The sequence below is a fragment of the Callospermophilus lateralis genome, chromosome 16 (assembly GCF_048772815.1).
Source record: "Callospermophilus lateralis isolate mCalLat2 chromosome 16, mCalLat2.hap1, whole genome shotgun sequence".
NCBI classification, from domain to species: Eukaryota; Metazoa; Chordata; class Mammalia; order Rodentia; family Sciuridae; genus Callospermophilus; species Callospermophilus lateralis.
The window spans coordinates 72,380,355-72,392,028 of NC_135320.1; the positions used below are offsets into that span (position 1 = coordinate 72,380,355).

General features: G+C 42.8%; 1 protein-coding gene across 1 annotated transcript in view; it reads right to left on the minus strand.

The window, feature by feature from the left end:
- Nucleotides 1–3,849, minus strand: part of Enpp2 (ectonucleotide pyrophosphatase/phosphodiesterase 2) — a 108,172-nt gene extending 104,323 nt beyond the window's left edge. Inside the window, exon 1 of the mRNA XM_076836011.2 lies at nt 3,657–3,849. Within this exon, the coding sequence (XP_076692126.1) occupies nt 3,657–3,677 (21 nt within the window). The 5' untranslated portion in view covers nt 3,678–3,849. The remainder of the gene's footprint in view (nt 1–3,656) is intronic.
- Between the last annotated feature and the right edge of the window lie 7,825 nt (nt 3,850–11,674).

An 11,674-nucleotide genomic window follows, 5' to 3' on the forward strand; every position in this document is an offset into this window, starting at 1 on the left:
GGTTTTAAATTAATGTTTATTAAATGTAACTATATTACACTTAATAACACTCATTATCCAACACTCATTATCCTTTTTTTTTTTTTTATAGACAATGAAATAATTACTCAGAGAGAAAATCACGAACAGAGTGATTGCCAGAGCAGGGACATGAGCCCAGGTCCCATGGCTTCAAGTTCATGGTCATTAGCACTCATTAAACTGTGATCCTCTCAAAAGAGAAAACATGCATAATTTGACTTATGCTTACTCCTAATCACCACCTACTTCCTTTCCAGAACATCTTCTTAATTAATTAAGCCTTTGATTAGAAATTCTTAACTGGACATTTATAACTCAAGGGAACCCAAGGGTACACTGGTAGGAACCCCTTGGAAGTTAAAGTGCTATGTTGTATAGTGGTGTTTTCTTGTTTGTTTTGATTTTTGTTTGTTTGTTTGTTTTGTTGTTCTTATTTTTTTCTTAAAAGAATAGCATGCATCCAAATTGCAAAATGACCATGGTCACAAACAGTTTAAGAACAACTTGAAGTTTAACTAATTCCCTGTAGAATACAATCATCATTCACTTCTCTGTCTAGAGTTTCAGAATGCACACAGTGTCTCTCTTTACAAAATCAGAAATGCACTTTCTCATTGCTAGTCTTGCAAAGGTTCCATCACTCTCTAGAGAGTCTTAGAGATTTCACTCGCTGGTCTATTCTGAGACCCTGGATGCCTTGTCTGAGCCAACTTAGTAAGAGTCTTTTTAAACCTTCAATGTCCTATGCCAAGCTCCAGTTTGAAGAGGATTCCTTTGCCTTCACGAAGTCATCAGAGGCAAAATTGCAAAGGACTTTCATACACTACTTCTTGGACTTGGATAAGGTTAGGATAGATGCTGGTAGCAATAAAAGAAACTGGAAGCAACAGGAAGAAACCCCCAGTAGATTATAGGGCAAGTTGGTAGAACCAGAGACTTGGATCATTTTCTCAAACACCCAAAAAAGTCTAAACCCTTCCTGTTTTAAGTAAGTGAAAGAGTGAGCCTTTTCCTGATTAATCATAGTTGATCTTTATTTTTTGCTATATTGTAGCATAGATATTTCCAGATGCCATTTTGTATCTCAGTCATCTAATTCAATACCTGAACATAATACTCATTCATAAGAATTGCATAAAATTCATGAAAATTTATGGAGCATCCCAATTGAATATCGGTAATAAGTCTAAAGACACTAAGACAAAGAGTGGATCTCTGTCCAGCAGGAGTTACAGTCCAATAGGGGATAGACAAATAGATAGTTGCAGTAAACAATAAGTGCTCTGGTAGCAGAAGTAGAGGAAGTTTGGGGAGAGTATGGGAGGGTTGCCTAACCCATTCTGGACAATGGGATGCAGATGGTCTGGGAAGTTTCCAAGAGAAAGTGGCTTTCAGTTGAATGTTGAAAGAAAAATAAAGGTCAGGCACTGACCTAGGAGAAGTACAAGGTGGAAAGTCATATTTAGTAAGCAGTTTAATATGCCTAAATTTATATACAATGTGTGTAAATGTGCAAAAATGGTGCATAAGATGTACAGAGTGATAAACTATGAGACTGAAGAGGAAGGTAAAGGGGGACTTATGGAGAACTTTTATACATCGATGGAATTTTCCAAAGAATAAAATAGGAATCCATTAAAGACATTTTACAAAGGATATGCATAATCATATTGCATTTTTAGGCAGACCCTGTAACCCAGCATGGAGATAAGATGGGGTCAGAGAGTGAGCAGAACTGGTCCCAAGTGAAACTAATGGGAAGTGCTGATCAGAATGGCTGAATCAAAAGAGTGACAAGAGAGGAGACACAGGGGTCTGTATGAACTAGGTTCTGCAAGTAGACAAAGCTTGCTGACTTTGTTGTGAATAAAAAAGAGGAAGTCACCTAGGCTGATTCTGGTGTGTCTGGCTTGAACAACTGGAAATGCCATTTGCTTAGCACAAAATAGAAGAAAACCAGGCATGGGAGAAGGAGAGAGAAACAAGCATGTTGATTTTGATAGGTTCAAAGCATGTCTATGGAACATCCAAGTGGAGCTGGTGTTTAGTGCTAGTGTTTAGGGAAAAAGATTGACATAAGCTACAGATCTGGCATGACACCATATCATGGATTTATGGTTGAAGCCATTGAAATGAATGAGATTATCTGGGGGGCCTGCAGGACAACCAACTAAGGACAGAGAGTCCAGGAGGAAATGGCAGGGCACACTAAGGGGTATGAAGTGAAGTCTTAAGGCATTAAACAGTAACTCAAAAGGGCAGAAGGGAACCAGGGACGTGTGGTATCCCAGAATCCAGGACAGAGTCCAAAAAATAGAGAGGGAGTTGACCAACTGTTTCAAATGACACAGAGACTGGGGGAAAGCCTATAAAATGCTCTAAGATTTGCCTTCAAAGAATCCTTGGGTGGCCCTGTCAGAGACTGGTCTTCAGAGGTGAGGGGTAGATGCCAGTATCCTGGGTGTGAAAGGGTAAGTGGGTAACAAGGACTCTGAGATAGTGAATGTCACCCCTCTTTCAAGAAGTTTAGGGGGAAAGAAGAGAAAACCTGGTGGCAGCTGGAGATGGCCCCAAAGGAGAAGAGCAGAAGCTCAATAAATACCTGGTGAACACAAGTGTTAGAAAACTATCCTCGGTGGGCGGAACTGGGTATGTGATAAATAAACAAATACCAGAAGCGGGTTCCCTCTCCATCCCGCTGAGCACTAGAAAGACTTTTGTTTTCATTTCCCTTATCAGTGAGCAATGGCTCCGTGTTTAACCTGTTAACATAAAACCAGAGCGTGGGAGCCCGGCAATCCCCCAAACCCTTTAACCCTTCGCTCCACACCTGAAGACTGGGGGCCGGTCAACGCTCCCCATCTGCTCCATTTGCTCTTGGAGACTTCCAAGTCCAGATCAAAAGCCCCCATAACCAGTTGAGACCCCAGGCTCCCTCTATTCTTAACCAAAGTGAGCCATGTCCATTTGAAAAGCTTGTTCAAATAGGAAAGTACCAAAGGCCAGAGCCTGGCTGCTCCGTGATCCGTGCAGTCAATCAACATCTTTCCTTTGTGGAGCCTGCGGAGGGGATCCAGGGGATCGAGGGGATCGGTGGTGGGGAAGGGGCTCCCTCCATCAGGAATATGCTTCTGTTTTTTTGGGACACGTGTAGGAGACCAGAGAACGTTACTGAAATAGGTGGCTTTACAAATCCTTATCCTTCTTGCCAAGCCCTGGCCCAACAGGTAATAAACAAGGAGCCTAGCGATCTCGCTGCCCCAGGCGGGCAAAGCTCACAGTCCCCTCGGTGGCTGGTAATGGCCAAAAGGGGCTCACCCATTTGCACGGGCTGGAGCGGTGGTGAGCCGACGTCCCCAGCCCCTCTGCAAGTCCTACCGGGTCGTTTTCCAGAAACAAGATACGTGTTTACAAATCCAAACATTCTCTGGCAAAGACAACTCGAAATTAGTTAAGCTCCGCGTTTGCGCGCCTGGAAATCTCTCCAGCTGAGTGCAAGCGAACGCAGCCCAACAGGGACCGGTTTCCGGCAAATGGGGAGGCCCTTTGCTAGTTTTTTTCTGCTTGACAGAACAGCAGCTTTGACGGGGGAGCCCAAGCAATGGAGGACGTGCAGAGAGAAGCGCCTACCGTACCCGATCGGCGTGGCGGGCCATGCTGCGGGCGTCGGTGACTGCTCCAGGCTGCGGCCGGGGACCTGGGAGCGGTGCCCAGGACGGCTGCTCCGGACTGCTCTTGTTTGCGCTGGGCCGTTTGCTTTTGGGATTTCTCCAATGCAGATGTAGTCAGGGGGCCGCTATCCCGGGGGACAGTGATTCCATTGGAAGCTGGCCTTTGACAAGACACACACATGACCTTTGACTAAAATGGCTTTGGGGAAGGAAAAGTGTCCGGAGGCTGAAGACGGGGCGTCCGGCACAGCCATTCCATTCCAACCCCCAACAGTGCCTAGTTAATTTTTCATCTTTCAAGGAGAGTCTGTGAGGTTTGGTTTTCCATCTCCTTCATTCTGCCGGGTTCATTCCCTGTTTCCATAAGAATTTTGCTGCAGAAGTTTCCTGCCCGATAGTTGTTCCCAGAACTAGCATTTTCAGGTTAAGCCGGGGCAAGGGGACACTGTATAAAATCTCCTCTAACATTCTCAGGAATACTACCACCATTTTTTCCCCTAGAACATGCTACAGTTTACAAAGAGCTTTCCGCAGTCATGCTGTCATCTGGCCTCCCAAACAATGCCTGGGGAGCTCTCCTATTACTATTTTACACAGAAGGAAATAGAAGCTGGGGGGAAAAAAAAAAAAAGAAACATGTGCCCAATCACCCAAGCAGAAGGTGAAATCTAGGTCCTCCTAATCCAAGTCCACTCCGCCGATCACTACAACAGCCACCTCCCTGGTGGGTACCCCCTGACTTAATGACAATGCAATTCACAAACAACAGATAGTTAACTTTTCATTATAAAATTATTAGAAATTATTTATACTGTAATAGTTGTTTTGGTCATTGATCTTGGAATACTTTGAATTTATTGACCTCGTTTTTTTTACATTATTATTATCACTTGCACTCTTCTCTTTGCCAGCTGTTGCAGGTATGTTATCAGAACCAGTCTGGATCCCCAGAGGTCAAGCCAAGGAAAGGTCCACAAGGTGGCTACCAAAGTCTGTCACTATGCACTGCCACACCTTTTTCTCTTCTTTTTCTGGGTCTTTCCAGATTTCCAAGTGGAAAATCACTAACCCCAAAAGGAAGGAACTATGGAACTGTGAAGGGAGTTCTCGACAGGCTGGAATCACAGAACTTCTGGGTTATGAGGAGAGCTATGGCAGAGGCCTGTAGAGATGAAACGGCCCATCGCACCCCTCCCCCAGCCTTTTTCCCCTTCCAGCTGACAGAAGGAGATACTCACTCTCAGTTTTGAAGGGCTTGAAGGAGTCAGCCAGGAGAAGAGGAAGAAGGACATCACCAGCCCAGACAATACCATCCACAAAAGCTGTTGTGGCGCACCCAACAAACTGAAAAGTCAGGGCTGGCAGGAGCCGAGTGTGTGGGAGCCTGCGTCCAGAGAAGATGGTGTGGGATTGGACTATGACCTCCCTCATGTGTCACTGGAGGAAATCTGGACTTCATCCTGCAGTGTCCAATGAGTTAACAGAACAAGCACAGGGTTATCAGTTCACAAGAAAAGGATGCAGAGGTCACATGGTATTCTTACAACATGGGAAAAAGAAAACATCAACATAGCTTGGAGGTTATGGGTATTAGCTTCACCAGAGAGATTCAGTTTCTTCTTTCTGACTACAAAATGTGAGCAATATATTTAACCCCACAACGCCTCAGTTTCCTCATCAGTAAAATGGGGATGGTGATATATGCTGTGAAGATCAAATGAAATTATGTAAGTGAAACCCTAAGCTGTTCTTTGGGGATAGTCGTACTCAGTAAGATGTAGCTATCATTTGCTGTAAAGTGCTTTCATGTATGTAATGCCTCCAGTGGAGTAACAGGAACTTCCTTTTCTTTCGTTTTTCTCACTCCCTTCTTCCCATCATACTTTTGGCTTCTGACTCATTAGAAGTTGGTCCCTTCCTCGTCTCTTCCTCTTATCTTTGAATTCCTTCTTGACATTACTTTCTTTTTGTCCCAGTGTAGACTTAATATCAGTTTTAGTCTTTTTCTCCTTCCATCTCCGTTTGTTCATTTCCTTGTCTTACCACTGCCTGCCATTTTGATCTGTGAAAGCCCCACCCAGGGTGCTATCTGTGAGAACTAGACCTCATCCCACCTCCATGTCCCCTGGCACTGCTGTGGCTGTGTGGTCTGCCTCTGCCCTGGGTCCTCAAGTTATCCCTGCAAGTGTGCCCTGTGATCCTGGCAAGCAAGATCTCCCTGATTATGCAGAGCCACTCCCCCGCCCCACTCTTCAGGCTTCCCTTCAGCAAACAGCCCTTCCCCCAAACAAGAATACCAGAGAAGGGAAGGGATAGGGGAACTACTGGAGACCTAAAGGGAGCAAATCATATTCCAGGTTCCTATGGTTGTATCAAAATGAACCCCAATATTATGTATAGTTGTAAGGCACTTATAAAAATATTTTTAAAAAGGAAGAACACAGAGGGTATCAGGAGGAGTCTCCACTTTCTTTTTCTGCACCAGAGGGACAAACCTCTACACTTAACCCCCACATGGGAGGTGCTTCTTCTGTGTGCTATGGATTTTCTGTCTGGAACATTCTTTCTTCAAACACACCCTTTCACTTTCTTCTCTACTGATTTCATTAGTTCCTCTATTCTGTAGTCATTTATAAAACAACTCTTATATGCCACTCGGCATGTTTGGTTCTAGTCATACAGGGATAAATAAAATACCACAGCCTAGAAACACATTCATTATGTGCCCTCCACAATAATGAACAGGGTTTTTTTTTTTAAATGTAGTCTAAATATGCCTGCGCCTGCTCCTTGCAATAACAACAAAACACACACACACACACACACACACACACACACACACACACACACACAAACAGCCAAGAATATTCTTCCCATGGACGTCCAAGGCCAGTACCTGCTCAAACTGTAGGTTTTAACTTACTGTCATCTCCTTGAAGAGACTTCGCCTGGCCAGTTAAGCAAGGTAGCTTCCTCCTGATGGTCTGTTAACCTTTACTGTTTCCTTTGTATCTTTTATCCCAAGTCAAAATGAGAGATTCCTCCGTTCACTTCCTTGTTTAAGTTCTATTGCTTCTACTAGTTGGAAACTTCATGATGCCTGGAACTCTCATCTTACTTGAGGTTGTATCTCCAGTATCTCCAGTACCCTGGTACGACTAGAAAGCTCTCTAAGAACATATGTTGATTGTACTCTTCAAAACACCAGGACCACTTTGCCTGTTTTTCTCCCCTCTTTCTTCAAGTCCATCATAAAACCTATGGATTTTTTTAAAATATATTTTTAGATGTTGATGGACCTTTACTTTATTCATTAATTTGTAGGCAGTACTGAGCATTGAACCCAGTGCCTCACACATGCTAGGCAAGTGCTCTTCCACTGAGGCATAACCCCAGTCCCATACTGATTTTTGATGTTGACAGCAATTAGAATCTCCAAAAATTCCTGATGCCCAAAGTACACTGTGACCAATTGTTTCTGGAGAAGATTTAGGTAATTCCAAAAGCCAAGTTTGAGCAGTACTGACTTAACCTCCGCATGACACTGGTGACTCAATGAAGGAATAAATGAGTAGATAAATAATTCAAAGAACACAGTAATTAGCTCCTGCTTATCTTGCAAACCCCCAATGAGTTCTGCCTTTTTCATTTCTCTAAGCTTTTACCTGCTGCTATCTCTACCAAAAACCCTCACATCCCATCTTGGCTACCTAAGGGGTTTCCTGCTGGACCCCCCAGTAAACTCTGGATTTGAGCTCAACAAAACCTCCTCTGGCCTCTTCTCTGCTTGCACACAACATGCTGTGGGAGCATCCTGGCTGCTTTGCACTGCTGTGTCATGATTTTCTTGACCCGGAGCTCTCTTCTCACTGTATCCCATGTGTAAGCAACTGCTTAGCCAGAAAAGGCATTCCAAAGATGCTGAGGAATTAATTAATGAGTTAATGGACCAACACACTGAATGAATTTTTATTTATTTATTTTTATTAAATATTTATTTTTTAGTTGTAGTTGGACACAACACCTTTATTTCACTTGTTTATTTTTGTATGTGGTGCTGAGGATCGAACCCAGAGTCTCGCACATGCGAGGCGAGTGCTCTACCGCTGAGCCACAACCCAAGCCCCTGAATGAATTTTTAAAGAGATGCTCTACTTTTTTTTTTTTTTAGTTTTTCATTTGTTTTAACAGCTTTATTGAAATGTAGTCATGTGACATATAATTACTAATTTACATTGTATAACTCAATGTTTTTAGTAGATCCAAAGAGCTATTTAACCATCACATAATCAATTTTAGAACATTTCATCACTCCAAAAAAGAAACCCCATACCCATTAATCATATATCCTCCCAGCCTCCCAGCCCTAAGTAATCACCAGTAGAGACAGAATTATGTCTCTATAGGGGCTGAGATTATGGCTTAGCCGTGGAGTGCTCGCCTAGCACGGGTGGGACCCGGGTTTGATCCACATAAAAAAATAATAAAGGCATTGTGTTGTGTCCATCTACACCAAAAAATAAATATTAAAAAAAGGATTATGTCTCTATAGATTTGCCTATTGCAGTTATTTCCTACCAATGGAATTATCCAATGCCTGATCTTTTGTGATTCATATCTACTTCCACATGTGAAGATCCATCCATTTTGCCATGAACATGCATTTCCTATAGAGTGTATGTGACAGAATACAGCTTCTGGTAGAGATCTGGGAGGAAAAATTAAGGCAGTATTTTTTTAGACAGTGTTATTACACAGAAGCCTGATGAATTATCCAAATTCCTGAGCTCCAAAGATAAGGGGGAGAGGGGAGAAAGACACTCAGCTATACCTATTACCACAGAAGAACAGGAAAGAGGGTATGGAGGCCAGCATGGTTCAGCTCTGCCTCACCAGTCCTGTTCCAGCCAAAACCTTTTGGGCAGGACCACCTGAATCATCAGGACACCACATTGAGGGAAAACTTCCTGGATCTAGTTTCACCATACATTAGCTGTAACTCCTCATGCCCCATGTCCTCAAATCCAAAATGGAGATAAGAAAAATTCCTACCTTATAGGCATAGCATCATAGAATTGTTGCAAGAATTATACACATAAGTGCACAGCAGAGTACCTGGGATGCTGTAAATGTTCCAAGTGTGTTTATGTTTCTTCTTGTTGTTGCTTAACCACGGCTCTTTGTATATCGACCTTCTAAGCAAAATTTAATATAAAAAAGGAATCCTGGTCCTTTAAAAAAATGCAAACCATTATCTTGGAAAAACTTCACACACCATACAGATATCCACTGCTGGATGATCAGTGAGTCTCCTCTCCCTTTCCATTAACGATGCCTCTTTGGCTTCAGCTAAATCTTACTAAATCTGACAAATATTCAGCTGATTTAGTTGAAGCCAGAGAGCAATTATTAATAGAAAGTGAGAGGAGAGGTGTGTTAGGTCCATTTTTAGCACAAAGTTGATGGAAAAAACCTAGTTGTCTCCACCAACTATTCATCAACACCACTAGCAGGCAGAGTATGTCAACTTCATGGACCTTTGGTCTTATCCTTTCACCTGCTCTCCTCTCCTACAATTTCTTTACTTTCCTTTTACTACTCTGAGGTGTCAGACCTGCATATGGCACCTTCTGCTAAGCCTTTCTGGGCATCTCTTAAAGACAACTGGAATCAGCACATTGGGCGGCTAGCCTTCAGTAGGCAATTCAAAGCTTGGACAAGACCATCCGTCTACACTGAGGCAGGTGGCCAGAGGATACATACACTGATTTTGCCACCATCTTGTCAGAAAATTATCCTGCAAGCCCCCAAAGAGCTGCCCTTGCAAGCAAGCATCAAGTGTCTATCTTGAGTTAGGAAAGAAATTGCAGACCTTCTGGTTTCCACAGCTTTGAAGGATCTTCCCTGCACGTCTGGCAAACCTTTGTTCAGTTTCAGCTCTGCTGTTCCTCTTGCCTTTCTCTCTCCTGTGATTCACCAGACTGGGATAGCACTGAGCATAGTCTCCAGTTACCACCCATGTGTATGACCATCTCTGCTGTTGCACTGTGAATGACTGTACAATAGGGACTTTTTCATTTATTTTTATGTCTCCCCTTTGATCCCTAGGACAATGCATGCTCGTTCTTCTATTTGACAGCTATCCATGGAGAGCCTCTGTGTGTGCCGACACTTCAAAAAGCAAATAGAAACATGACATTGCAATTCTGAAATGAATTTTGAGAGGGGGAAATGAGGCCCAAGAAGGGAGTTTCTTGTTAAGTGTCCCAAAAACCCGGTAGGGAAAACTCCGGTGATAAACCTTGTTCTTTTATGGTAAGAATTTCTCCTTTGGTTAAAATAATAGATTGATTTAAACTCCACTAGAAAACTAAAGACAATCTGAATGATTATTCCGTTTGTTATTGGTTTTCCCAGCTCAAATACTAGCCTAAATTGGAGGTTAAAGATATCCACACAGACCAATGCAAATTTACAACGTGGCTAATTCCACTATTGTCTTACTCTCTGTGTTTCTTACACCCCCACCCTGCTGGCTCATGTCTCACGCCCACCAGGCCAGGCCCACCAAGGGCCTGTGAAAATTTAACCTGGTAGGATTGCACAACTTTGAGAGTTTGAATTGCTTTTGGGGGGTAATGAATGAGATTCTTCAATAGCCTTGCGAAAATGTTTCTAGTAGGAGGAAAATGGAACAAATTGCCACAATCTGTTCCTCATCAGGCTTGGGTGAGGTTATTATACAACTAAAGGAGGCTGAGACACTCATCCAGGCCATCCTGGGGACTCATGGCATCTTGTTCTGTGTCCTTCTTCTCTGTTGTGGAATTTCTATTGTCTAGGATCTACTTCCCTTTTGGAGATGATAAATGTGTTTTTTAACTTGATTGTCAGATGGTTTCCCAAGTATCTGCATATGTCCAAATATAATAAATTGTATATATTAAGCATGTAGGTTTTTTTGAGTATTGATTACATCTCAGTAAAGCTTTTATAAAAAATAAAAACCTATTTCCTCACTGAGTCAAATCATGGTCCATCAAATCCACTGTTGTGTCTTGCACCCAGGCAAGTTTTGGTAAGGAAGAACAAGGCTAATTTCTACCATGTTCCTTGAAGGCTGCTGCTGAATCTCCTTTAACTAGTCATGATGGCTCTAATGCCAATGCATGTCACTACTTTAGATGAGACCACCATCATCTCTCCTCTAGACCACTGAGCATATCTCCTAAGTATCCTCTTTATTCCAATTCAAAGTGGTCTAGTAAAGTTTTCATGCTGCAGTCTGAAAAATCTAAAATTCTAATCTGACTGCTTAATTCCTCTGCTTAATGCCCTGCAAGATTTCCCATTGTGCTGAGGATAAAGCACCAACTCCTCCATAGGGTTAGCAGTCACCTGGTCAAGTTTGCTGTGTATAGATAGGGGCCTCCAGCTAAGGGTAAAGTGAGGCTGGAACCCAGTCCATGTTCCACATGCCAAGCCATGAGCCCAAGCCTAAGACCCAGGGAGGGCTAGAGGTGCTTCTGAAAAGGCCTGTCACCTTCTGCTAACCACCCACCCCCTGCTTCTATCCTAACTTCAGCATCACAATCCTACTATATTAGCCCACAGAACTCTGTTTTCTCTTCCCTCAGACCCTCTGCCTACATTCCCCTCTGTTTGAACTTCTTTTCCTTCCTGTTTGTTTTTTTTTAAATTAATTTTATTATTTTTTTAAGTGCAAGACAACAGTGGTCCTTCCTGTTTTCAACTAGGTAAATCACATTCTTCAACCTGTTCTCCACTTGAGCATCACCTTTCCTGAGCCTCTTGGACTGGGTTGGGTGCCCCCAAAGTACATTCCCAAAGCACAGTGTGGTTTTCATAATGGAGCGCTCATCCTAGTGTCTTATAATTGTCTATTATCTGTCTCCCCTTGAAAACAGGACTGCCCTAAGTTACTTTGTAATCTCTTTGTCTAGATATTCAATAGATACCTG